This window comes from Solanum verrucosum, unplaced genomic scaffold (genome assembly GCF_900185275.1).
Source record: "Solanum verrucosum unplaced genomic scaffold, falcon-dt-bn FXZP01000252.1, whole genome shotgun sequence".
In the NCBI taxonomy this organism is placed as follows: Eukaryota; Viridiplantae; Streptophyta; class Magnoliopsida; order Solanales; family Solanaceae; genus Solanum; species Solanum verrucosum.
The window spans coordinates 4706507-4733341 of NW_026019988.1; the positions used below are offsets into that span (position 1 = coordinate 4706507).

The following is a 26835-nucleotide window of genomic DNA, read 5'->3' on the forward strand; positions in this document are numbered from 1 at the left end:
ACACGTCCCACAAAAGCATGATGACCATCAAATTCATAATCATAACCATAACATTCTTTAGCAGCAATATCAGCATTTGCCTGATCTAGAGAATTTTTAGCAGCAATATCAGACGGAGTAGATAAGTCCCCACCACTGACATCTGATGTCATGGATATTTCTTGGATTGGTTCACATTTCATTGGTTTTAGCTCAAGTAATTCCTTAGTTGACAACTTAATAGACTGCAGATTCTGCCTAACAACCTCAGTTTTTACTACATTAGCCTCAAATGTTCCAACTGGACGAACCGCAGTTCCAGCATTAGCTTGTACCAAGGTTTCTACAACAGGTTCTGACTCAACAGTTCTACGAGTAGGGGAGTTCATGTTTGCATCCAATGCCCGATTTTTCAACAAACTTGAATTTGGACTAACACTGTTGGAGTCTACTTTAGCCAATGAGTCAAATCCTCGTAAAGTACTACCAAGACTATGACGAAGCACATTTGCAGGCTTGTATCGTAGTCTAGGATGTATTGATGAGATGGGAAAATTAAATTCTTGCTCACTAGTTCCAATAACAGAAGCAGAACTAATAGGTGGCTGGCTGTCTACTGAACTAGGTGTCTTACGTAACAGATCAATTTGACTTGCATTGTCAACAGGAACAACATCTTTGGTCTTGGATTCATTTTCATTAGAAAATGAGAGTTCAGGCTGGATAGATGCACGAAGATACAACATCTTCTTAATAGGAAGAAGAGAGGAAGAGTTACTAGACTGTCGGGCGAGAACTCCAGGCTGCAAATATATGATGAAATAGAGTTATTAAAAAACAAAGCAAGTAGTACAAAGTTAAATCATTTTCAACAGCAAATAAGAAATCAGATTGAGACCTCTTTGTTCCTGGAAACTGGCATGATTCTAGAATCAGCTAAAGCTAAAGCTTTTCTTTTCATCTCGAGATGATATCAATCAAGTCGTAGAACACAGCTGAAACACTAGATTGCACTCTACTCGTAGAACCCTGAAACCAGATATGCCAAAATATCAGTACAATACAAAAGAAGAGAAACAGAACATTCAAATAGTGACCCCCCACCCCTACCCCACACATGACCCCCCCCTACACACATTTTAAGGAAGACAGTCAAATAGTCCAGAATCTAATCAATTTCTAAAAAACTCCATATCAAAAAACCAATATTTATCATTCATCAGATCCTATATATCCGGTAAAAATCCAAAAATTCAAGAATAAAAAACAAAACTTTACCTGAAAAAAACATCAAAAACACCCCCACCCCCCAATAAAGGAACAATCAAACAGACTAGTTTACTATCAACAACTAACAGGTTTCGACCGTCAAAGCACTTATCATAAATTACTGAAAAATCATCAGAATTCTGCAAAATAGACAGAAAAAGCCTACCTTTACCAGTAAATTCACTAGTTTCGGATTGAGGCACAGTTGATTGATTGAACATATATAGGTCCAACCATCAAGTTCTTCTTTCTGCATAAAGGAAACAAAATTGATCAACACACATGATATAGAGGCAGTCAAATAGTCTAAAATCTAATCAATTTCCATAAAATCTAAAACTTCAAGAAAAAAAAACAACAAAACTTTAGGAACAATTAAGTAGCACACAGATATATATATATATATATATATATATGTAGGAAACAAATGAGAACCTTTTTCTCTGTTCTTAGACAGCAAAAAGAGTATTGAATGAGTGAAAAAACTTTACTTGTTGAATTTTCTAGTGTGGTTTCCTTTTAGTATAATGTGGGATAATTCTTCTTACATATATATATAAATCCTAGTTAGGGTTTGTAGAGAATCTAAAAGAGATACTTACCAAATTTGTCATTGAGCATTAGTTTTAAGGTTAGCTTGTTAGTCTTTTCTAGCAATGATTGTTTAGTTATGGTAACAATTGAATGAAATAACAACAAATATTAATTTTATTTTGTCTATGATGCTTCTCATTGAATTCTTCCCTCTAGATATCTAATAAGGTGTGTAAGAAAGAATAGACATCAGTTTTTTTACCACTTTGCCTCTTGCACCTCCTCACTGGGGCGTTAGCGTCGCTCGTCTGCACATGCCCAAACCATCTCAGTGTCGCTTCCCTCATCTTGTCCACCATAGAAAGGTCACTCCCACCTTCTCCCGGATAACCGGATAACCTCATTCCTGATCTTGTCACTCCTAGTATGTCCACACATCCATATCAACAATATCCATATATCCGCAATATGCATCTTCTTAACATGTGAGTTCTTGATTGGCCGACACTCTACTCCATACAAAAAGGATGGTCTAACCATCGCTCTGTAGAACTTACCTTTAAGTTTTGGAGGTTCCTTCTTAACACAAGACTCCAGAGGCAAGCCTTCATTTCATCAATGCTGTCCCAATGCAATATGTGACATCATCTCCAATGTCAAACTTATTATATACGAATATTACTTGTCATTCTAATAAAGAATTTATAATGTAAACAAATAGAGTAAAGAATTTGGAAGAAAAGATTGCTTACAAATTCATTATCAAGTTAATTTTATGAAAATCAGAAAAGAAAGTGATTTTTCGAGTGATAGTTATTTTTAGGGTTAGTCTACATTTTCTGTTTAGCAATGATCGTTTAATTAGTTTATTCTACAATCTGCATGAAACCAACAATGACAAATTCTCGATTTCATCTTATTTAAGATATTTCCGTTCAAATTCATTCATTCAGATACTAATGAGGTGAACGATAAGGATATAACCAAAATTATAATATATGAATATTCTTATCATTCTATTAAAGAATTTATAGTGTTAACAAACATACATATATAGAGAATCTGGAAGAGATTGCTCTCAAATTTATCACCGAACATTAATTTTAAATATTTCCTTTTTAATTGTCATATTTCCTTTTTAACAGTTAAACGATATGAATTTTGACTAACATTTTAAGATGTATTTTTTTTTTCATTTTATTAAGTTGTTTCATTGTGCTTTTTACTAAGCCTAGTCTATCAAAAATAGCATCGATGCGGTCTACTACACACTATCCTTCTCAAGCTGTACTTATGGAATTACGCCGAATATGTTGTTATCTTTAATCAAAATGAATGGATGAAGTTAGAATTTAAAAGAAATTTCCTACTTACTTATGTTACGCTACATATTATTGCCTTTTTGACTGATTATAGCAATCAAGTATAATCTTGATGCTTTGTCAATCACAAAGAAATTGCTACGATATTACCTTACAGTTTCAAATAAACAACAAATTTCAGGCAACAATGGTAAGAATCGAGGTTCCTTGGACAGCCTACTAACAACTAGATTGAAGCAAAAACATGTATTAATGCATAGATTCAAGGTTTGATGAGCTAATCTTTCAAGAACAAAAAACAGATGTAGAAACAGTGTTTTCCCATGGCAACTGCTAATATTACAAGTTCAAAATCTTCTTTTCTTCAATCTGGAGACATCAGATTCATCTTCGACATTTTTCATTTGCGTAGCTTCTCTTCTCCCTTCGCGATACTTCCTTTTTTTGTCAGTACTTTCACCACTGTGAAGATCGGGAAATCTACCATCAGCCCTCTCCTGATGATCTAAAATCTCAACTCTCTCCTGATCATCTAAAATCTCAACTCTCTCCTGATGATCTAAAATCTCAACTCTCGGCCTATCAGATGGAGTTCCTCTGCTAGAAAGAGACCTCGGATGCCCGTGCTCTTGTACAGAATCCACATCTCTCATATCATTCAGACGACGGGCAGTATAAGATGGAGAGCTATAGTCACGCCTTTGAGGAGCTATTGCTTCTTTAGTAAAAGAATTTCGTGGAGAAGACCTCATTCTATCTTCTCTGTACAAAACCGGAGACCTGTGCTGAGTACGGGATCTAACAGGAGGTGCACTTGGATGTCGAAATGAATGCAAGGCATCTGGATTCCTCTTCCTATTACTAGCAAAGGCAGCACCATCTAGTCTACTATCCCAAACAGCAGCTGTACGATTATGTCGAAAGCGATAATCAGCTACACCTCGATAGCTTTCAAAATCACACCCAGAATACCAATCTGTATGTAATCTGTGAAACCGACCACGGCTCCATCCCCTGACCCTCCCTCTTCCACTCATGAAGTTCCCCCTTGAGCTACCAAATGAACGGTCCTGAAACCTATCTCGAACATCCTGGATGTTCTCTCTTTCATCTCTTGAAAAACTGCAGCAAGAAAAAAGTTAAGAGCTGAACAACATTATAAAAAAAGTTACAAATCAAACAACAATAAATAAATAAAAAATCACCTATTCCTTCGTAGGTGGAATTCCTCCTCCTCCATATACCAATACCTGAGGTAAACAGGTGTTTCAGCATTTTGCAAAGATGAAAGGGCTATTGGTGACATGTCACGCCCCGAGCCTACACCCTGGGCGGGACCGGCACCCGAAGACCATTTCTAGCCCCAAGCGAACCCTTGGCCTGGCTTTCTTAACTCAGCGGAAACCTCAACAGAATAACTCAATGCAATGCAATATTACAAAACAACTTAACTTATAAAATATGGCCATAAAGGCAACTCGAATCTCAAAATATAATATTTACATATATATATATAGATGAGAGACTCAAAACTAACTGACTGACTGTCTGTCTATGAAGCCTCTAAAATACTGAGATGGATGTTGGGACAGACCCCGCAACATCCTAATAAAACAAAAACTAAGAACACAAAATAATTGAGTCCTCCGGAATGCAAGGAGGCTCACCACTGATTCTGGAGTGCTCAGCTGGATCAACGACGTGCAGGATGCTGATCCGGGGTACCTGAATCTGCATCATCAAACGATGCAGGCCAACTGGCATCAGTACATGGAATGTACGAGTATGCAAGCTGGAAAACTAAGCAACAGAGGCTAGAAGGAAATCTGGAAGAAACTGAATAGCTTACCTGGCTCAACTCAACTCAACCTGACTGACTTCTTCAATATAAGGCAATTTAAAACAAGTGCGATATAAAGAAAGACTGTTTAAAACATGCTATAAACTCTGTGTGTATACAAAGATACAATAAGCCTGAAATGTATATAGAAATACAATGAACTGATGTATATAAAAATACAATAATCTCTGTGTATGAAAAATACAATAACTGCTGTGGGAGCTTCTCTAACCGACAACCATCACATAAGAGCTATAGTGATGATACATCGATCGACCTCACGCTGCCAGAGCATCTTATACCCGGCCAAAGGTATAAGACCTGAACTGCCTAATGGATCCACTAGTCTAATCTGAAAAGGATTCATCTAAAAAGTATGATCCTTTTTTACCCATGGTGGCTAACATGGTTCTATGGGGGCTGTGGGTTCTTTGAACGCTCCCCCAATTCGGTGCTCGATACTACTCCCAAAAATGTATTGGCTCTTATGTTTTTAAAACATATTTATTCCTGCTGATATGAGATAATTACTCAAAAACTAGCCCGAAGGCTTTTTGGAAATCTCAGTTTCCAACCTTGTTTAAATGTAAAAACATTTCTTTAAAACTTCTTTGGGAATACATAGTTCCCTAATAACTTTGAGAAAAGAACTCAACTTTAAACTCTTTACTTTACTTGAACTCTTGGCTTGATGTGAAACTCTTAACTTAACATGAAACTCTTAACTTTTGACTTGACTTGAAACTCAATACTTAACTTGGAACTTGAGCCTTAGAATGAAGTTAAAACGTTCAATGAAGACTCTTGGAAAACCTTAAAGACTTGCTTTGACTTACTTACTTCTAAGCTTAACTTCACTTGAATTGGAAACTAACTTCACTTGAATTGGAAACTAACTTCACTTGAATTGTAGTTTTACTTGACTTTTGGAAGTACCTTGGAGTGTTGGAAACAACTAGGAAACATAGGTATAATACCTAGGAACATGTATATAAAAAAATGGTAAATGAAAGGGAAGGATTGGTGTCCTTGGCACTAGGAGAGGTGCGACAGCCCAGCCCCTTTTTCCCCAAAAATCCGACTTTCTCCCCTTGTTTCTTTCCAATTCTAAACCCTCTCAACCTCAAGGTTTCAGCAGCAACACTTAGAATCATAAAGACCCTTATTATACAATAGATTCAACTCAAAAATCACAACCAGAAATCTGTACTAAATCAGCAAGAACTTCAACACAACACCACTACAACTTCAACAACCAATAAATCTTCTCTTGGAATTAAAAACGAGTTGGTGTGTGGGGGTATGAACCAACCAACACTAAGGATCATAAAATCCCTCAATATACAATAGGTCACAACTCAAATACACAGCCCAATCCTGTCCCACAACCAATAATAACTTCAACAACACAACTAACAACATCAACAACTAACAACTTCAACAACTTCAACAACTTCAACAACAAATCCAATCTCTTCTCAAATCATAAAAACGAGCTTGGTATGTGGGGGGAAAGGATAAACCCACACTAAAGACTCACATACCTTGATAGGGATCACCCCCGACGAAAATCCACAATGATCTTGACAAATCTTGTTGATCTCCTCTTTCTTCTCTTCTTCTTCTCCTTCTTCTCTTCTTCTTCTCTTCTTCTTCTCTTGAACCCTAACTCTTTCTCTTTCAAAATGGGACAAAATGATCCAAATATCAGCCTAATACAACAATATAAGCTCAAAAGAAATGATTTGTGAAAAGACCAAAATGCCCTTAAATTTCCGGAACGGACTCCCTGCCAACTGCCCAACTTTCAAAGATCATAACTCGCTCATACGAACTCGGAATCGAGAAAATCGGTGGCGTTGGAAAGAGCATTCCACAAGCTTCGAAACCATAACTGGAACTACTCCTAACTCATCCTGAGCTAGGAGTTACGACTGCTCAAAGTTGGCCAAAAACTCACTGATTTCCATACTTAGCCAAATTTCCAGATTTTAAATTTTTCCAAAAAATGACTATTTCCAAATTTCAAGCTTCTTCATATTCATTTTTAAATTGTCGGATGTTACAATATCTCCCCCTTGGGAACATTCGTCCTCGAATGAGGTTACTCTTACAAAGCTAAGGGTGTAACATCAACTCAACACCCAACAAACAACCATGCAAACGCAACAACAATAACGACATGCTCATTATAATTTAAGAGCACTAAGAAGGAAATTGATACCTTAATCTGCGGATTCAAAGAGATATGGATATCTCTTCTTCATGTCTTCTTCGGCTTCCCAAGTTGCTTCCTCAACAAATTGGTTCCTCCAAAGGACCTTAACTGAGGCTACATCTTTCGTTCTCAACCTACGAACTTGACGATCCAAAATTTGAACAGGAATCTCCTCATAAGATAAGTTATCCTTGATCTTGATACTTTCAGTCGGTAGGATCAATGAAGGATTGCCTATGCACTTCTTCAACATGGAGATGTGAAATACCGGATGAACCGCTGCTAGTTCTTGTGGTAACTCCAACTCATAAGCAACATTGCCAATCCTCTTGGCTATGCGGTAAGGTCCAATATACCGGGGACTAAGTTTCCCCTTCTTACCAAACCTCATAACGCCTTTCATGGGTGAAACCTTCAAATATACCCAATCGTCTATTTCAAATTCTAACGCCCTTCTCCTAACATCGGTGTAGGATTTCTGACGACTCTGTGCCGTTTTCAACCTCGCTTGAATCACTTTCACCTTCTCCATAGCTTGGTGAACTAAATCTGGTCCTATCAACTGTGCTTCACCAACTTCAAACCATCCAATAGGAGATCTACATCTTCTCCCATAAAGAGCTTCATATGGAGCCATCTGGATGCTAAGGTGATAACTGTTGTTGTAGGCAAACTCAATGAGAGGTAGGTGATCATCCCAACTCCCTTTGAAATCGATTACACAAGCCCTCAACATATCCTCTAAGGTCTGAATAGTGCGCTCTGCTTGCCCATCAGTCTGAGGGTGAAAGGCAGTACTTAAGTTCACCTTTGAACCCAAGCCCTTCTGAAAAGATTTCCAGAACTGTGCAGTAAACTGTGCACCTCTATCTGAAATAATGGAGATTGGGACTCCATGAAGTCTCACTATCTCTTGAACATACAACTTGGCATAATCTTCTGCTGTATTGGTAGTCTTTACTGGTAGAAAATGAGCTGACTTTGTCATTCGGTCGACAATTACCCAAATAGAATCATGCTGTCTGCGAGACCTTGGCAACCCTGTGATGAAATCCATATTGATCATCTCCCACTTCCACTCTGGAAGTTCTATCCTCTGAGCCAAACCACCGGGCCTTTGGTGTTCAACTTTCACTTGTTGGCAATTTGGACACTTAGCAACAAACTCAGCAATGCCCTTCTTCATGCCATTCCACCAATAAACTTCACGCAAATCACGATACATCTTGGTGGAACCCGGATGAATAGAATATCTGGAGCTGTGAGCTTCATCCATAATCTTCTCTTGGAGTCCATCTACCATAGGTACGCACAATCTACCTTGAAATCTCAAAACACCATCTCCCTCTTGTTCAAAAGCTAATACTCTTTTCTTTTGAACATTTTCCTTCAACTCGAGCAAAATGGGATCTTGATCTTGCTTCTCTTTCACTTCTGACATTAATGATGACTCGGCCCTGCTCGTCACCGCTATTCCTCCTTCTGCGGAATCTGTAAATCTGACTCCCAAGCATGCCAGTCTGTGTACATCTTTTGCTAACTCTCTCCTTTCTTCTTCAATATGAGCGGTGCTACCCATAGACAACCTGCTCAAAGAATCAGCAACAACATTAGCCTTACCTGGGTGGTAAAGAATACTCAAGTCATAATCCTTGAGTAACTCTAACCACCTCCTCTGTCTGAGATTAAGCTCTTTCTGAGTAAGCACATATTGAAGGCTCTTGTGATCAGTGAATATGTCGACATGCACACCATACAAGTAATGACGCCATATCTTCAAAGCAAATACTACAGCAGCTAGCTCTAAGTCATGGGTTGGGTAGTTCTTCTCATGAACCTTTAACTGTCTGGAGGCATAAGCTATAACCTTGCCATTCTGCATTAAGACACAACCCAAACCAACTCTAGATGCATCACAATACACCACAAAACCTTGAGTACCTTCTGGTAGCGTCAAAACTGGAGCTGTAGTCAATCTCTTTTTCAATTCTTGAAAGCTTTTCTCACAAGCTTCCGACCATTGAAATTTCACTGTCTTCTGAGTCAACTTTGTCAAAGGAGATGCAATAGTCGAGAACCCTTCAACAAACCTTCTATAATAGCCAGCTAATCCCAAGAAACTCCTAATTTCAGTTGGAGATGTGGGTCTAGGCCAATTCTGCACTGCCTCAATTTTTCGAGTATCAACTTTAATTCCATCACCGGACACAATGTGGCCTAGGAATGCCACAGACTTAAGCCAAAACTCACACTTAGAGAACTTGGCATACAACTCCTTGTCTTTCAAAGTCTGAAGAACTGTTCTGAGATGACTAGCATGATCTTCTTCATTCCTTGAATAGACTAGTATATCATCAATAAAGACAATAACAAACATATCTAAATAAGGTTTGAAGACTCTATTCATCAAATCCATGAAAGCTACACGCGCATTAGTCAAACCAAAGGACATGACCAAAAACTCATAATGACCATACCTGGTTCTGAAAGCTGTCTTTGGGATATCACATTCCCTTACCCTTAACTGATGATAGCCTGATCGGAGGTCAATTTTTGAAAAACAAGTGGCACCCTGAAGCTGATCGAAAAGATCATCAATCCTCGGAAGAGGGTACTTGTTCTTGATGGTAACCTTGTTCAACTGGCGGTAATCTATACACATTCTAAGGGAACCATCTTTCTTCTTACAAACAAAACCGGAGCACCCCAAGGTGAGACACTCGGTCGAATGAAACCCTTTTCTAGGAGATCTTTCAACTGCTCTTTCAACTCTGCTGGTGCCATTCTATATGGCGGAATAGAGATAGGACGAGTATCTGGAATGAGATCTATGCCGAAATCTATCTCTCTCTCTCAGGAGGAATTCCGGGTAGATCATCAGGAAACACTTCTGGAAACTCACTTACTATAGAAACTGACTGGAAATGAGGTATCTCAACACTAGAATCATGAACTCGGACTAAGTGATAGATACAACCCTTCGAAACTAACTTTCTTGCCTTAAGGTACGAAATAAAACGACCCTTAGGCACTGCTGAACTGCTACTCCACTCTATGACTGGCTCATTCGGAAACTGAAACTTGACTGCTCGAGTTCTACAATCTATCGATGCATAACAAGCATGAAGCCAATCCATACCTAGAATGACATCAAAATCTACCATGTCTAACTCAACCAAATCAACCATGGTGCTCTTGTATTGATAGAAATAGGACAATCACGATAAACTCTTTCCGCTAGAATAGACTCCCCAATAGGTGTAGAAACACAAAAGGGTTCACAAAGTCTTTCAGGAAGAACCTCAAACTGATTTGCAACATAAGGAGTTACAAAAGATAAACTCGCTCCTGGGTCTAGCAAAGCATACACATCAAAACAAAGACTTTGATCATACCAGTGACAACATTCGGAGAATTCTCTTGCTCATGGCGACTGGTGATAGCATAAAGGCGGTTTGCTCCTCCACCTGTACTAGAAGTAGCTCCTCTAGGTGTCGTCTTGTCTGGTGGAACAACTGAAGAAGACTGTGCTTTATTGCTCCATTACCCTGCCTATTCTTTGGACACTCTCGCATGAAATGTCCATTCTGACCACACTGAAACAACCAATGGAGCCTCTCGACAAATACCTGAGTGGTTCCTACCACATTTGGCGCAGCAGGAGGCTTACTACTCCCTTGCGCCACACTACCCAAAGATTGTGCTGGTCTAGCTCTGAAGTCCTTCGAATTTTGAACATTAAATTCACCTCTGTATCTGGGTGCAGGTGCTCTAGCAAATGATGGAGCAGGTCCCTTTTGCCTTTGCTGAAAGGAGGAACGGTTTGAATTACCTCTCTGCTGCCCGGACTCGTTCCCGATCTTAGCTCTCTTATTTCTGAACTCTTCTCTGTCCCTCAGCTTCTCTTCCTCAACCTGCTGCACATAAACCATAACCTTGATATGTCCATGTCCCCGATAAGCATTGCAGCCCTACCTTCCTTGCTCGACAACCGAGACAGCCCAGCAACAAACAAGCTCATTCTATTCTCATGTCTGCAACCATCTCCGGAGCATAGCGGGATAATTGTGTGAACTTCAAACTGTACTCATGAACACTCAAGGACTCCTGCTTAAGTGTAAGGAACTCACGTACCTTGGCCTCTCTCAATTCTCGAGGAAAGAAATGCCCCAAGAAAGCTTCCTCAAAACCGGCCCAACTTGCAGGTGGTGCATTCTCAGCTCTGCCCCCTTTCCACTGGTCGAACCAAGTTCTAGCAACATCCTTCAATTGATAAGCAGCTAGTTCAACCCGCTCAATATCTGCCACATGCATCACATCAAAAATCTTCTTCAACTCCTCAATGAAATCCTCTGGATCCTCAGTAGTGCTCGAACCCATGAAACTCGGAGGATTCATCCCCAAGAACTCACGAATCCTTGAAGTGTCAGCTCCTTCATGTCGAGCTCCTCTTTGCTGACCAATCTGATTTGCTACAGCTTGACTCAACATTCTAATTGCCTCTCTGAACTCGGCATTAGAAACTTCCCCTTGATCTTGCACTCCCGGTGCATAGGGTAACTCTTGCTCATCAACATAACGTCTAGGAAGACGCCCTCTACCAACTCTCCGTGGAGGCATGACTATCTGAAATACGCGCAAGCACGGATTAGAAAGAAACTTTTTAGAGATCAACTCTAACGCATGAAATGAGTGTGAAAGAAATGAGAAATCTTCCTAAATGTTGCAGCCTCCCAATTATAGATGTGGCGCGCTTCACACCGATAACTAGGACTCTACAGACACGGCTTCATAGACTCCCTAGGACTCCTGAACTCTGTGCTCTGATACCAAGTTTGTCACGCCCCGAGCCTACACCCTGGGCGGGACCGGCACCCGGAGACCATTTCTAGCCCCAAGCGAACCCTTGGCCTGGCTTTCTTAACTCAGCGGAAACCTCAACAGAATAACTCAATGCAATGCAATATTACAAAACAACTTAACTTATAAAATATGGCCATAAAGGCAACTCGAATCTCAAAATAGAATATTTACATATATATATATAGATGAGAGACTCAAAACTAACTGACTGACTGTCTGTCTATGAAGCCTTAAAATACTGAGATGGATGTTGGGACAGACCCCGCAACATCCTAATAAAACAAAAACTAAGAACACAAAATAATTGAGTCCTCCGGAATGCAAGGAGGCTCACCACTGACTCTGGAGTGCTCAGCTGGATCAACGACGTGCAGGATGCTGATCCGGGGTACCTGAATCTGCATCATCAAACGATGCAGGCCAACTGGCATCAGTACATGGAATGTACGAGTATGCAAGCTGGAAAACTAAGCAACAGAGGCTAGAAGGAAATCTGGAAGAAACTGAATAGCTTACCTGGCTCAACTCAACTCAACCTGACTGACTTCTTTCAATATAAGGCAATTTAAAACAAGTGCGATATAAAGAAAGACTGTTAAAACATGCTATAACTCTGTGTGTATACAAGATACAATAAGCCTGAAATGTATATAAAATACAATGAACTGATGTATATAAAAATACAATAATCTCTGTGTATGAAAAATACAATAACTGCTGTGGGAGCTTCTCTAACCGACAACCATCACATAAGAGCTATAGTGATGATACATCGATCGACCTCACGCTGCCAGAGCATCTTATACCCGGCCAAAGGTATAAGACCTGAACTGCCTAATGGATCCACTAGTCTAATCTGAAAAGGATTCATCTAAAAAGTATGATCCTTTTTACCCATGGTGGCTAACATGGTTCTATGGGGGCTGTGGGTTCTTTGAACGCTCCCCCAATTCGGTGCTCGATACTACTCCCAAAAATGTACTGGCTCTTATGTTTTTAAAACATATTTCTTCCTGCTGATATGAGATAATTACTCAAAAACTAGCCCGAAGGCTTTTTGGAAATCTCAGTTTCCAACCTTGTTTAAATGTAAAAACATTTCTTTAAAACTTCTTTGGGAATACATAGTTCCCTAATAACTTTGAGAAAAGAACTCAACTTTAAACTCTTTACTTTACTTGAACTCTTGGCTTGATGTGAAACTCTTAACTTAACATGAAACTCTTAACTTTTGACTTGACTTGAAACTCAATACTTAACTTGGAACTTGAGCCTTAGAATGAAGTTAAAACGTTCAATGAAGACTCTTGGAAAACCTTAAAGACTTGCTTTGACTTACTTACTTCTAAGCTTAACTTCACTTGACTTGGAAACTAACTTCACTTGAATTGGAAACTAACTTCACTTGACTTGTAGTTTTACTTGACTTTTGGAAGTACCTTGGAGTGTTGGAAACAACTAGGAAACATAGGTATAATACCTAGGAACATGTATAAAAAAAAATGGTAAATGAAAGGGAAGGATTGGTGTCCTTGGCACTAGGAGAGGTGCGACAGCCCAGCCCCTTTTTCCCCAAAAATCCGACTTTTTCCCCTTGTTTCTTTCCAATTCTAAACCCTCTCAACCTCAAGGTTTCAGCAGCAACACTTAGAATCATAAAGACCCTTATTATACAATAGATTCAACTCAAAAATCACAACCAGAAATCTGTACTAAATCAGCAAGAACTTCAACACAACACCACTACAACTTCAACAACCAATAAATCTTCTCTTGGAATTAAAAACGAGTTGGTGTGTGGGGGTATGAACCAACCAACACTAAGGATCATAAAATCCATCAATATACAATAGGTCACAACTCAAATACACAGCCCAATCCTGTCCCACAACCAATAATAACTTCAACAACACAACTAACAACATCAACAACTAACAACTTCAACAACTTCAACAACTTCAACAACAAATCCAATCTCTTCTCAAATCATAAAAACGAGCTTGGTATGTGGGGGGAAAGGATAAACCCACACTAAAGACTCACATACCTTGATAGGGATCACCCCCGACGAAAATCCACAATGATCTTGACAAATCTTGTTGATCTCCTCTTTCTTCTCTTCTTCTTCTCCTTCTTCTCTTCTTCTTCTCTTGAACCCTAACTCTTTCTCTTTCAAAATGGGACAAAATGATCCAAATATCAGCCTAATACAACAATATAAGCTCAAAAGAAATGATTTGTGAAAAGACCAAAATGCCCTTAAATTTCCGGAACGGACTCCCTGCCAACTGCCCAATTTTCAAAGATCATAACTCGCTCATACGAACTCGGAATCGAGAAAACTCGGTGGCGTTGGAAAGAGCATTCCACAAGCTTCGAAACCATAACTGGAACTACTCCTAAATCATCCTGAGCTAGGAGTTACGACTGCTCAAAGTTGGCCAAAAACTCACTGATTTCCATACTTAGCCAAATTTCCAGATTTTAAATTTTTCCAAAAAAATGACTATTTCCAAATTTCAAGCTTCTTCATATTCATTTTAAATTGTCGGATGTTACATGACATATCAGTTCTTCCAATATACTCGTTATTAGCCTCGCCAACATTCCTGACAGCTCCTCTACTCCCAGCAGATGGCCCGACACATAAGACATCCTTTTCACATCCCTCCTGCACATCTGCTATTCCTAATTGATCAACTGATCCTTGGTAAATAGCGGCAATAGGTCTCTGCTCATCAGCAATTAGGTCTTCTGCAATCGACTGCATCATTGGTTCTCGGATCTCACCGTCTTCATATACATCGTCCTCTCTGACACGTCCCGCAAAAGTATGAGGACTATCAAAGTTATAGTCAAAACCATGACATTCTTTAGCAGCAATATCAGCATTTGCCTGATCTAGAGAATTTTTAGCAGCAATATCAGATGGAGTAGATAAGTCCCCACCACTCACATGTGATGTCATGGATACTTCTTGGATTGGTTCACATTTCATTGGTTTTAGCTCAAGTACTTCCTTAGTTGACAACTCAATAGACTGCAGATTCTGCCTTACAACCTCAGTTTTTAATACGTTAGCCTCAAATGTTCCAGCTGGACAAACCGCAGTTCCAGCATTAGCTTGTACCAAGGTTTCTACAACAGGTTCTGACTCAACAGTTCTACGAGTAGGGGAGTTCATGTCTCTATCCAATGCCCGATTTTTCAACAAACTTGAATTTGGACTAACACTGTTGGAGTCTACTTTAGCCAATGAGTCAAACCCTCGTAAAGTACTACCAAGACTATGACGAAGCACATTTGCAGGCTTGTATCGTAGTCTAGGATGTATTGATGAGATGGGAAAATAAAATTCTTGCTCACTAGTTCCAATAACAGAAGCAGAACTAATAGGTGGCTTGCTGTCTACTGAACTAGGTGTCTTGCGTAATAGATCAATTTGACTTGCATCTTCAACAGGAACAACATCTTTGGTCTTGGATTCATTTTCATTAGAAAATGAGCGTTCAGGCTGGATAGGTGCACGAAGATACAACATCTTCTTAATAGGAAGAAGAGAGGAAGAGTTACTAGACTGTCGGGCGAGAACTCCAGGCTGCAAATATATGATGAAATAGAGTTATTAAAAAACAAAGCAAGTAGTACATAGTTAAATCAATTTTCAACAGCAAATAAGAAATCAGATTGAGACCTCCTTGTTCCCGGAAACTGGCATGATTCTAGAATCAGCTAAAGCTTCTCTTTTCATCTCGAGACGATATCAATCAAATCGTAGAGCACAGCTGAAGCACTAGATTACACTCTACTAGTAGCACCCTGAAACAAAATATGCCAAAATATCAGTACAATACTAAAGAAGAGAAACAGAACTCTCAAATAGTGATCCCCCATCCCTACCCCACACATGACCCCCCCCCCCCCCCCCCCACACACACACACATTTATAGGAAGACAGTCAAATAGTCCAAAATCTAATCAATTTCTATAGAACTCCATATCAAAAAGCCAATATTTACCACTCATCAGATCCTATATATCTGGTAAAAATCCAAAAATTCAAGAATAAAAAACAAAACTTTAGCTGAAAAAAACATCAACACCCCCCCTCCCCCTCAAAAGAGGAACAATCAACAGACTAGTTTACTATCAACAACTAACAGGTTTCGGCCATCAAACCACTTGACATAAATTACTGGAAAATCATCAGAATTCTGCAAAATAGACAAAAAAAATCCTACCTTTACCAGTAAATTCACTAGTTTCGGATTGAGGCACAGTTGATCCAACCATCCAATTCTTCTTTCTGCATAAAGGAAACCAAATTGATCAACACACATGATATAAAGGCAGTCAAACAGACTAAAATCTAATCAATTTCCATAAAATCTAAAACTTCAAGAACAAAAAACAAAACTTTACCCGAAAAAACCTCTCAAAAATACACCAAAAATAGGAACAATTAAATAGCACACAGATATATGAGAACCTTTTTCTCTGTTCTTAGACAGCAAAAAGATTATTGAATGAGTGAAAAGCCTTTACTTGTTGAATTTTCTAGTGTGGTTTCCTTTTAGTATAATGTGGGATAATTTTCTTACATATATACATAAATCCTAGTTAGGGTTTGTAGAGAATCTGAAAAAGATACTTACCAATTTTTTCATTGAGCATTAGTTTTAAGGTTACCTTGTTAGTCTTTTCTAGCAATGATTGTTTAGTTATGGTAACAATTGAATGAAACAACAACAAATATTAATTTTGTTTTGTCTATATGATTCTCATTGAATTCTTCCTTCTAGATATCTAATAAGATGTAAGAAAGAATAGAAAACAATATTTTTTCGGCCTATCCCTACCATTTTACCTCTCGCACCTCCTCACTGGAGCGTCAGCATCCCTCGCTTGCACATGCCCAAACCATCTTAGTCTCGCTTCCCTCATCTTGTCCGCTATAGAGAGGTCACTCCCACCTTCTTCCGGATGACCTCATTCCTAATCTTGTCACTCCTAGTATGTCCACACATCCATATATATCAACAATACCCTTATATCCGCAATATGCTGAACATGTGAGTTCTTGATTGGCCAACACTCTACTCCATACAACAAGGTCGGTCTAACCATCATTGTGTCGAACTTACCTTCAAGTTTAGGTGGTACCTTCTAAACACACAAGACTCTATAGAGGCAAGCCTCCATTTCATCAATGCTGTCCCAATGCGATATGTGACATCATCTCCAATGTCAAACTTATTATATACGAATATTACTTGTCATTCTAATAAAGAATTTATAATGTTAACAAATAGAGTAAAGAATTGGAAAAAAAGATTGCTTACAAATTCATTATCAAGTTAATTTTATGAAAATTAGAAAAGAAAGTAATTTTTCGAGTGATAGTTATTTTTAGGGTTAGTCTAGATTTTCTGTTTAGCAATGATCGTTTAATTAGTTCATTCCGCAATCTGCATGAAACCAACAATGACGGAATACAATGACAAATTCTCGATTTCATCTTATTTAAGATATTTCCGTTCAAATTCATTCATTCAGATACTAATGAGGTGAACGATAAGGATATATCAAACTTATAATATATGAATATTCTTATCATTCTATTAAAGAATTTATAGTATTAACAAACATACATATATAGAGAATCTGGAAGAGATTGCTCTCAAATTTATCACCGAACATTAATTTTAAATATAAGGAAGCGATTTCTCAAGTGATAGTTATTTTTTAGGATTAGTCTGATAGTCCTTTCTAGCAATGGTCGTTTAGTTCATGGTCCACTCCACCAATCTGTGTGGAGCTAACAATTGGATAGGACAATAACAAATCATTAACTTTGTCTTGTCTAAAATGCTCCTCCTTGAATACTTCCCTCTAAATTAGGGTTGTTTAAAATCGAACTGAAATCAATAATCCAAACTAAATAAAAGTCATTGATAATGGCTTATTGATTTAGTGGTTTCAATAATAATTTTGATTAATTTTAATACTGGATTATAGATCTTTAATGGTTTGAGGGGTTTTTAACAGGTTAACCAATTGTAAATTAATAAATTTACATTAAAACATGTAACACTCCGCCCTTTCGGAATGTTTAAATTAATGACTAAGAGTGATTATCAAGTTAAGAAGGATGTGGTATGACGTATTTTAATTGATCAATAGTTGTATTTTATGTTTTGAAGTTAAGTGAGTTGCAAAATAAAAGTCAGGAAAAGTTATCATAAGTTGCGTCAAGAAGTTCTCTGAAAATTGGATCAAATGTCTTGGAACTTTTATCCGAATCAATAAAGAGTTTGGGGGACCACAACCTATCAAATCTATCCATACGACTTCATAATAGAGAGATATTCACATTTTTGTGAGAATGTAAGGGCCTAACATCAATTCCAAGCTGCTGTAGCGCCTCGACTATGTAATCTCTTTTCAGATCCAATGATGCCTGTGGAGCTGTTGTGGCGGGGAACGCCCTTAATTGTGATGTTTGCTGCTCACTAGAGTTCGTGAGTGCACCAGAAGAAGGAAATGAGGCGTGTTGGAATGTATGCGTCCACTAGTCTATATGAGACCAGGTCCTCAATACAGTTACAATAACAGAAAATAAACAAAGTGCTGAAAGTAAAGATTGCACAACAACTTACATGGAAACCTCCTTGCTCAAGGGAGTAAAACCACGACCTGGCCTGCTAGGACTTTTCAAACTGCTTCCACTAATCTTCTCTAAGCAAAAACAAAAGTAAAAGTCAATTTACAAAATGAGATTAGCCTACTAATCTCGACACTAAGCAATACCTCCTATTACTTAGATGAGCCATAGCAGATACAACACTGCCCACTAAGCTATCACCCCTAGATAACTTAGACTTTTCTAAGCGGATACCACACCGCCTACTAAATCAACTAGCTCCTAGATGATTTAGACTTTGACTAAGCATATATAACACTGTCCATTATACTAATCCTAACCGATTAATATAGACTTTAGAGTAAGAAGCTAAGTTACCTTAAACCTAGTTCTTAAATTGATTCACACAAGTTTGAAACGTTTCTTTTACAAGTGAAATGAATCCTACAATATAAACACTATTACAAGCAAACAAAGTAACAGCTAGTACAGAAATCACTTGAAGCAATCGATCAGGTCCCTGCTGTTTTGAAGCTTGAAATATCTCTCTCTTTGAATAAATGAATAACTTGTTGTTTTTCCTTGGATATATTTAGACATGAAAAGTTATTATCCAATGAATAAGCAACATCGTCGCTTCTGATTGGTGGAGTACTCTGCAGCTTCACCAATTTTTGGACGCAGACAACTTTCCAGCTGTACAACACTTTGACCACGAGTATTCATACTCTGCAGAGGACCAGGTCCCTGCACTTGTGAGGAGATCATCAAAACATCTAGGAACATAAGCACTTATCAAGGCGAGAGCTATACCTTCTAGAACCGGAGCAGTACAAGTAGACACATAAGGTGGGCCCAAGGTTGGTGGAAGATGTATTTGCTTTTGAGTAAGATGCAATCTGTCAACTTATGTGCATGATTCACTTAGTTTGTCATCTTGTTTCGAAGTGATTCTCAATGATTCTTTTAATGTGAAATCTTAATGGTCAAACCGATAAATTGATATCTTAATGATTTTATAACAATTTAGTATTCTACAAACCAATAACCAATAAACTTCAAAATCGAACCAAATCGACCGATATGCAACCCTAATACTACAAATACCAATGAGGTAAGCGTTGAGGATAAAACCGAACTTATTATATACAAATATACCTTATCATTCTAATAAAGATTTTATAATGCATGTTAACAATTATGCATATGAAGAAAATCTAGAACAAGAGATTGATCCCAAATTTATTATCTAGCTAATTTTCAGAAAGTAAGAAAAGGACGCGATTTCTCGAGTGATAGTAATTTTTTGGGTTAGTCTGACCATCCTTTTTAGCAATGATCATATAATTAATTCATGATCTATTCCACAATCTGCATGAAGCCAACAATTGCAGAGGATAATGAAAAAATTTCAATTTAATTTTGTTTAAGATAGTGTCTTCTCAGATTCTTCCCTCCAAATATTGATGAGGTGAATGATAAAAGAAAATGTTAAACTTATTATATATGAATATTCTTATCATTCAATTTTTTATTTATAATGTTAACAATTATACATATGTAGAGAATCTAGAAGAAAATATTGCTTCCAATCTTCTCTTGAATCATTTACTTTGAGAGAATTTTTTATTCAAAAAAACTTATTCGGATCCATTATAGAGACGAGATGGAGTTGCTTGGATGGTAAGCACCCTCACTTCCAACCTGAAGGTTGCGAGTTCGAGTCACCAAGGGAGCAAAAGGGGTGGGAGCTCCTAGGGAGGGTAAAAAAAGAAGAAGATCCATTATAGAAATAATATTAAAGATACATATTTCTAATATGAAGTTTTGCATAGCAATTAATTTACTTTCTATACACGTCTTTAGAGAATTCATTAGAATCAAGTTTTTGTCTTCGAAGTATTTGACAATTTTTCAGTAAATCTAATATGAAGTTTTGCATAGCAATTAATTTTTTTTTTATGAATTAGATGATCTTACAATTGTTTCTCTTTACTTTTATTGTGTTGTTTTGACTTTCCTGTTGTTGTTCGTGTTGTTGTTGAGTTGCTTGTGATCTCGCTTTTTTGAGCTTGCATATTAAGTTAGGATTCCTAGAAGCCTGAAGTTGGAGGAGGCTGAAAAGTAACTAAAGTCGGTCACTCACCCTATCATTTTGTGTCTCAATCAATTTTTTCTTGTCTACAAATCTTCAATTGGCTTTTGAAACTTTGAAAGCGGCAAACAATGCAGTAATGGAAGAGATAGGACCACTCATTTTCCTTTGTGGGTGTCCTCCTATATATCTAGTAGTAGTGATATACTGTTAAGGAATATTATTAGTTTATATTTAAAAATATGTCATAATTTTCAATCTGTTCAAACTTTAATAAACAAAATAATCCAGTTTCTCAATTAGTGAGAGGTAAGATACCTCGTTGAATTAATCGACATGCATGCAAGTAGAGATGGAGCTAAAGTATAGGTTACGAGTTCGGTCAAACTTAATAGTTTTAGTCCAATTTGGTATTTGTTTTAAGATATTCATTACATATATATAAATTATTTATTTAGAATCTAGTAACTTAAATGAACTAGATTCCAAACACATAAAATTTCAATTAATCCAAGCTCCTCATCTACCCGCAAGTTACTCTGAACACCGTGATTATAATAAATAAAATAACAATATAAGTCATGGAAACAATGCATAAATGTATTTTGGGTATACAAAGAAATGAACATCCTAATAATATTCCAACCTCTAATGCATGGTACAAATTAACCAAACCACTTATATATACTTGCGTACCTTAGATCGAAAGACACAAATTAGAATATAATATTTTTGTAGTTATTGTCCCTTTGAGAATGTTATATCATGTTTTTAATATTTTACTATGCTTTTCTTGAGCCAAATCTATCAGAAATAGTCTTTCTATCTATCAAGACATGGGTATGTATGATATGCATACACACTATACTCCCTAAACCCCTTTAGTGAACCTACACGACGCAAATCAAGATTAGTTCTCAATGACACTGGTTCTCATGATAGACAGTGCGGCTCTAAGAATCACGTTCCTTGGACAGCCTACTAACAACAAGATTGAAGCAAAAACATGTATTAGAGCATAGATTCAAGGTTTGATGAGCTATTAAATCTTTTTCAACAACAAAAAAAGATGTAGAAACACTGTTTCCCATGGCAACTGATAATATTACAAGTTCAAAATCTTCTTTTCTTCAATCTGGAGACATCAGATTCAGCTTCGACATTTTTCATTTGCGTAGCTTCTCCTCTCCCTTCGCGATGCTTCCTTTTTGTCAGTACTTTCACCACTGTGAAGCTCGGAAAATCTACCATCAGCCCTCTCCTGATGATCTAAATTCTCAACTCTCAGCCTATTAGTTCTAGTAAATACCTGATCAGGTGGACTTCTTCTGCTAGAAAGAAACCTCGGATGCCCATGCTCTTGTACAACATCCACATCACTCATATCATTCAGACAACAAGCAGTATAAGATGGAGAGCTAGAATCACGCCTTTGAGGAGCTATTGCTTCTTCAGTAAAAGAAGTTCGTGGAGAAGACCTAATTCTATCTTCTCTGTACATAACCCGAGACCCGCACTGAGATGAATCTTGATGACCATTGAATCTTTCTGTCCATCTCATCCAAGGAGGGGACCAAGTACGGGATCTAACAGGAGGTGCAGTTGGATGTCTAAATGAATGCAACGCATCATAGTCATTACGTTCATTTGCAGATTTCCAAACAGCAGCTGTACGATTATGTCTAAAGCGATAATCAGCTACACCTCGATAGCTTTCAAAATCACGCCCAGAATACCAATCTCTACCTAATCTGTGAAACCAACCACCGCCACGGCCCCAGCCCCTGCCCCTCCCTCTTCCACGCATGAAGTTCCCCCTTGAGCTACCAAATGAACGGTCCTGGAACCTATCTCGCACATCCTGGATGTTCTCTCTTTCATCTCTGGAAAAACTGCAGTAAGAAAAAGTCAAGAGTTGAACAACATTATAAAAAAAGTTACAAATCAAACAACAATAAATTAAAAAAAATCACCTATTCCTTTGTAGATGGAATTCCTCTTCCTCCATATACCAATACCTGAGGTAAGCAGGTGTTTCAGCATTTTGCAAAGATGAAAGGGCTATTGGTGACATATCAGATCTTCCAATATACTCGTTATTAGCCTCGCCATCATTCCTGACAGCTCCTCTGCTCCCAGCAGATGGCCCGACACATAAGACATCCTTTTCACATCCCTCCTGCACATCTGCTATTCCTAATTGATCAACTGATCCTTGGTAAATAGCGGCAATAGGTCTCTGCTCATCAGCAATTAGGTCTTCTGCAATCGACTGCATCATTGGTTCTCGGATCTCACCGTCTTCATATACATCGTCCTCTCTGACACGTCCCGCAAAAGTATGAGGACTATCAAAGTTATAGTCAAAACCATGACATTCTTTAGCAGCAATATCAGCATTTGCCTGATCTAGAGAATTTTTTGCAGCAATATCAGACGGAGTAGATAAGTCCCCACCACTCACATCTGATGTCATGGATATTTCTTGAATCGGTTCACATTTCATTGGTTTTAGCTCAAGTAATTCCTTAGTTGACAACTCAATAGACCGCAGATTCTGCCTTACAACCTCAGTTTTTACTACATTAGCCTCAAATGTTCCAGCTGGACGAACCGCAGTTCTAGCATTAGCTTGTACCAAGGTTTCTACAACAGGTTCTGACTCAACAGTTCTACGAGTAGGGGAGTTCATGTTTCTATCATATGCCCGATTTTTCAACAAACTTGAATTTGGACTAACACTGTTGGAGTCTACTTTAGCCAATGAGTCAAATCCTCGTAATGTACTACCAAGACTATGACGAAGCACATTTGCAGGCTTGTATCGTAGTCTAGGATGTATTGATGAGATGGGAAAATTAAATTCTTGCTCACTAGTTCCAATAACAGAAGCAGAACTAATAGGTGGCTTGCTGTCTACTGAACTAGGTGTCTTGCGTAACAGATCAATTTGACTTGCATCTTCAACAGGAACAACATCTTTGGTCTTGGATTCATTTTCATTAGAAAATGAGCGTTCAGGCCGGATAGGAAGAAGAGAGGAAGAGTTACTAGACTGTCGGGCAAGAACTCCAGGCTGCAAATATATGATGAAATAGAGTTATTAAAAAACAAAGCAAGTAGTACATACTTAAATCAATTTTCAACAGCAAATAAGAAATCAGATTGAGACCTCTTTGTTCCCGGAAACTGGCATGATTCTAGTATCAACTAAAGCTTCTCTTTTCATCTTGAGACGATATCAATCAAGTCGGAGAACACAGCTGAAACACTAGAATACACTCTACTAGTAGCACCCTGAAACCAAATATGCCAAAATATCAGTACAATACAAAAGAAGAGAAACAGAACACTCAAAAAGTGATACCCCCACCCTACCCCACATATAACCCCCCCCCCACTCACATATATATAGGAAGACAGTCAAATAGTCCAAAATCTAATCAATTTCTATAAAACTCCATATCAAAAATCCAATATTTGTCACTCATCAGACCCTATATCAGGTAACAACAAAACCAATATTTATCACTCATCAGATCCTATATCAGGTAAAAATCCAAAAATTCAAGAATAAAAAACAAAACACATCAAAAACACCCCACCCCCCAAAAAAGGAATAATCTAAAAGACTAGTTTACCATCAACAACTAACAGGTTTCGACCATCAAACCACTTGACATAAATTACTGGAAAATCATCAGAATTCTGCAAAATAGACAGAAAAATCCTACCTTTACCAGTAAATTCACTAGTTTCGGATTGAGGCACAGTTGATTGATTGAACATATATAGGCCCAACCATCCAGTTCTTCTTTCTGCATAAAGGAAACAAAATTGATCAACACACATGATATAAAGGCAGTCAAATAGTCTAAAATCTAAATCTAAAACTTCAAGAATAAAAAACAAAACTATACCTGAAAAAAAACATCAAAAACACACCAAAAATAGGAACAATTAAACAGCACACAGATATATATATATGTAGGAAACAAATGAGAACCTTTTTCTCTGTGCTTAGACAACAAAAAGAGTATTGAATTTTCTAGTGTGGCTTCCTTTTAGTATAATGTGGGATAATTTTTCTTACATATATATATAAATCCTAGTTATGGTTTGTAGAAAATCTAAAAGAGATACTTACCAAATTTGTCATTGAGCGTTAGTTCTAAGGTTAGCTTGTTAATCTTTTCTAGCAATGATTGTTTAGTTATGGTAACAATTGAATGAAATAACAACAAATATTAATTTTGTTTTGTCTATGATGCTTCTCATTAAATTCTTCCTTCTAGATATCTAATAAGGTGTAAGAAAGAACAAAAAGAAACAATATTTTTTCGGCCTATCCCTACCATTTTACCTCTCGCACCTCCTCATTGGAGCGTCAGCGTCCCTCGTTTGCACATGCCCAAACCATCTCACTCTCGCTTCCCTCATCTTGTCTGCTATAGAGAGGTCACTCCCACCTTCTCCCGGATGACCTCATTCCTAATCTTGTCACTCCTAGTATGCCCACACATCCATATATATCAACAATACCCTTATATCCGCAATATGCTGAACATGTGAGTTCTTGATTGGCCAACACTCTACTCCATACAATAAGGACGGTCTAACCGTCATTCTGTAGAACTTACCTTCAAGTTTAGGTTGTACCTTCTTAACTCACAAGACGCCAAAGGCAAGCCTCCATTTCATCAATGTTATCCTAATGCTATATGTGACATCATCTCCAATGTCAAACTTATTGTATACGAATATTACTTGTCATTCTAATAAAGAATTCATAATGTTAACAAATACAGTAAATAATTTGGAAGAAAGGATTGCTTACAAATTCATTATCAAGTTAATTTTATGAAAATCAGAAAAGAAAGTTATTTTTCGAGTGAGTTATTTTTAGAGCTAGTCTACATTTTCTGTTTAGCAACGATAGTTTAATTAGTTCATTCCACAATCTACATGAAACCAACAATGACGTGATACAATGACAAATTCCTCGATTTCATCTTATTTAAGATATTTCCGTTCAAATTCATTCATTCAGATACTAATGAGGTGAACGGTAAGGACATATCAAACTTATAATATATGAATATTCTTATCATTCTATTAAAGAAATTATAGTGTTAACGAACATTCATTTATTGAGAATCTGGAAGATATTGCTCTCAAATTTATCAACGCACATTAATTTTACATATAAGGAAGTGATTTCTCAAGTGATAGTTATTTTTTAGGATTAGTCTGATAGTCCTTTCTAGCAATGGCCGTTTAGTTCATCCACCAATCTGTGCGGAGCTAACAATTGGATAGGACAATAACAAATCATTAACTTCCCTCCAAATTAGGGTTGTTTAAAATCGAATTGAATTAATAATCCAAACTACAAAAAGTCATTGATTTGTTGGTAATGGCTTATTGATTTAGAGGTTTCGATAATAATTTTGATTAATTTTCATATTGAATTATAGATATTTAATGGTTTGAGGGGTTTTTAACACCAGATAGTAAATTAATAAATTACATTAAAACATATAACAATCTGCCCTTTCGAAATGTTCAAATTAACTCATACCTTCAGGACAAGACTAAGAGTGATTATTAAGTTAAGAAGAATGTGGTATGACGTATTTTAATTGATTTATAGTCGTATTTTATGTTTTGAAGTCAAGTGAGTTGCAAAATAAAAGTCAGGAAAAGTTATCATAAGTTACTTCAAGAAATTCTCTGAAAATTGGATCAAATGTCTTGGAACTTTTCTCCGAATCAATAAAGAGTTAGAGGGGCCACAACTTATCAAATCTAAGGTCTACGAATCTAGTTTCCAATACATTAAACTGTTCATCCATATGACTTCATAGTAGAGAATTATTCACATTTTTGTGAGAATGTAAGGGACTGACGTCAATTCCAAGCTGCTGTAGCACCTCGACTATGTAATTTCTTTTCAGATCCAATGGTGCTTGTGGAACTGTTGTGGCGGGAACGTCCCTAGTTGTGATGCTTGCTGCTTTCTAGAGTTCGCGAGTGCACTAGAAGAAGGAGAAGAGGCGAGAGCTATACCTT

The 26835-nt window shown here is 37.5% G+C and overlaps 4 protein-coding genes across 4 annotated transcripts in view; 2 read left to right on the top strand and 2 right to left on the bottom strand.

The window, feature by feature from the left end:
• The window catches only part of LOC125818561 (histone H4), a 400968-nt gene that overhangs the window by 273072 nt on the left and 101061 nt on the right, over positions 1–26835 (top strand). The gene's annotated exons all lie outside the window — the stretch shown is intronic.
• LOC125818537 (spliceosome-associated protein 130 A) overlaps positions 1–26835 on the top strand; it is a 201231-nt gene that overhangs the window by 104827 nt on the left and 69569 nt on the right. The window lies entirely within an intron of this gene.
• The window catches only part of LOC125818553 (caffeoylshikimate esterase-like), a 271599-nt gene that overhangs the window by 97993 nt on the left and 146771 nt on the right, over positions 1–26835 (bottom strand). The window lies entirely within an intron of this gene.
• On the bottom strand, positions 21914–24615 carry LOC125818950 (uncharacterized). Its single transcript, XM_049498460.1, has 4 exons — positions 24454–24615; positions 24001–24060; positions 22737–23839; positions 21914–22646 (listed from the first exon to the last, which is right to left on the bottom strand). The coding sequence occupies exons 1-4, from the start codon at positions 24613–24615 to the stop codon at positions 21914–21916; spliced, it is 2058 nt and encodes a 685-aa protein (XP_049354417.1).

Bases quoted from the DNA above. Each gene is read 5' to 3' on its own strand.
- LOC125818950 (XM_049498460.1), bottom strand. From the start codon at position 24,615: ATGTGTGTTGATCAATTTTGTTTCCTTTATGCAGAAAGAAGAACTGGA. The intron at 24,061-24,453 runs GTAATTTATGTC...ATTTGGTTTCAG, and splicing joins AGAATTCTGATGATTTTCCA to GGTGCTACTAGTAGAGTGTA. The intron at 22,647-22,736 runs GTGATTTTTTTT...CAGTTTTTCCAG, and splicing joins TTCCATCTACAAAGGAATAG to AGATGAAAGAGAGAACATCC.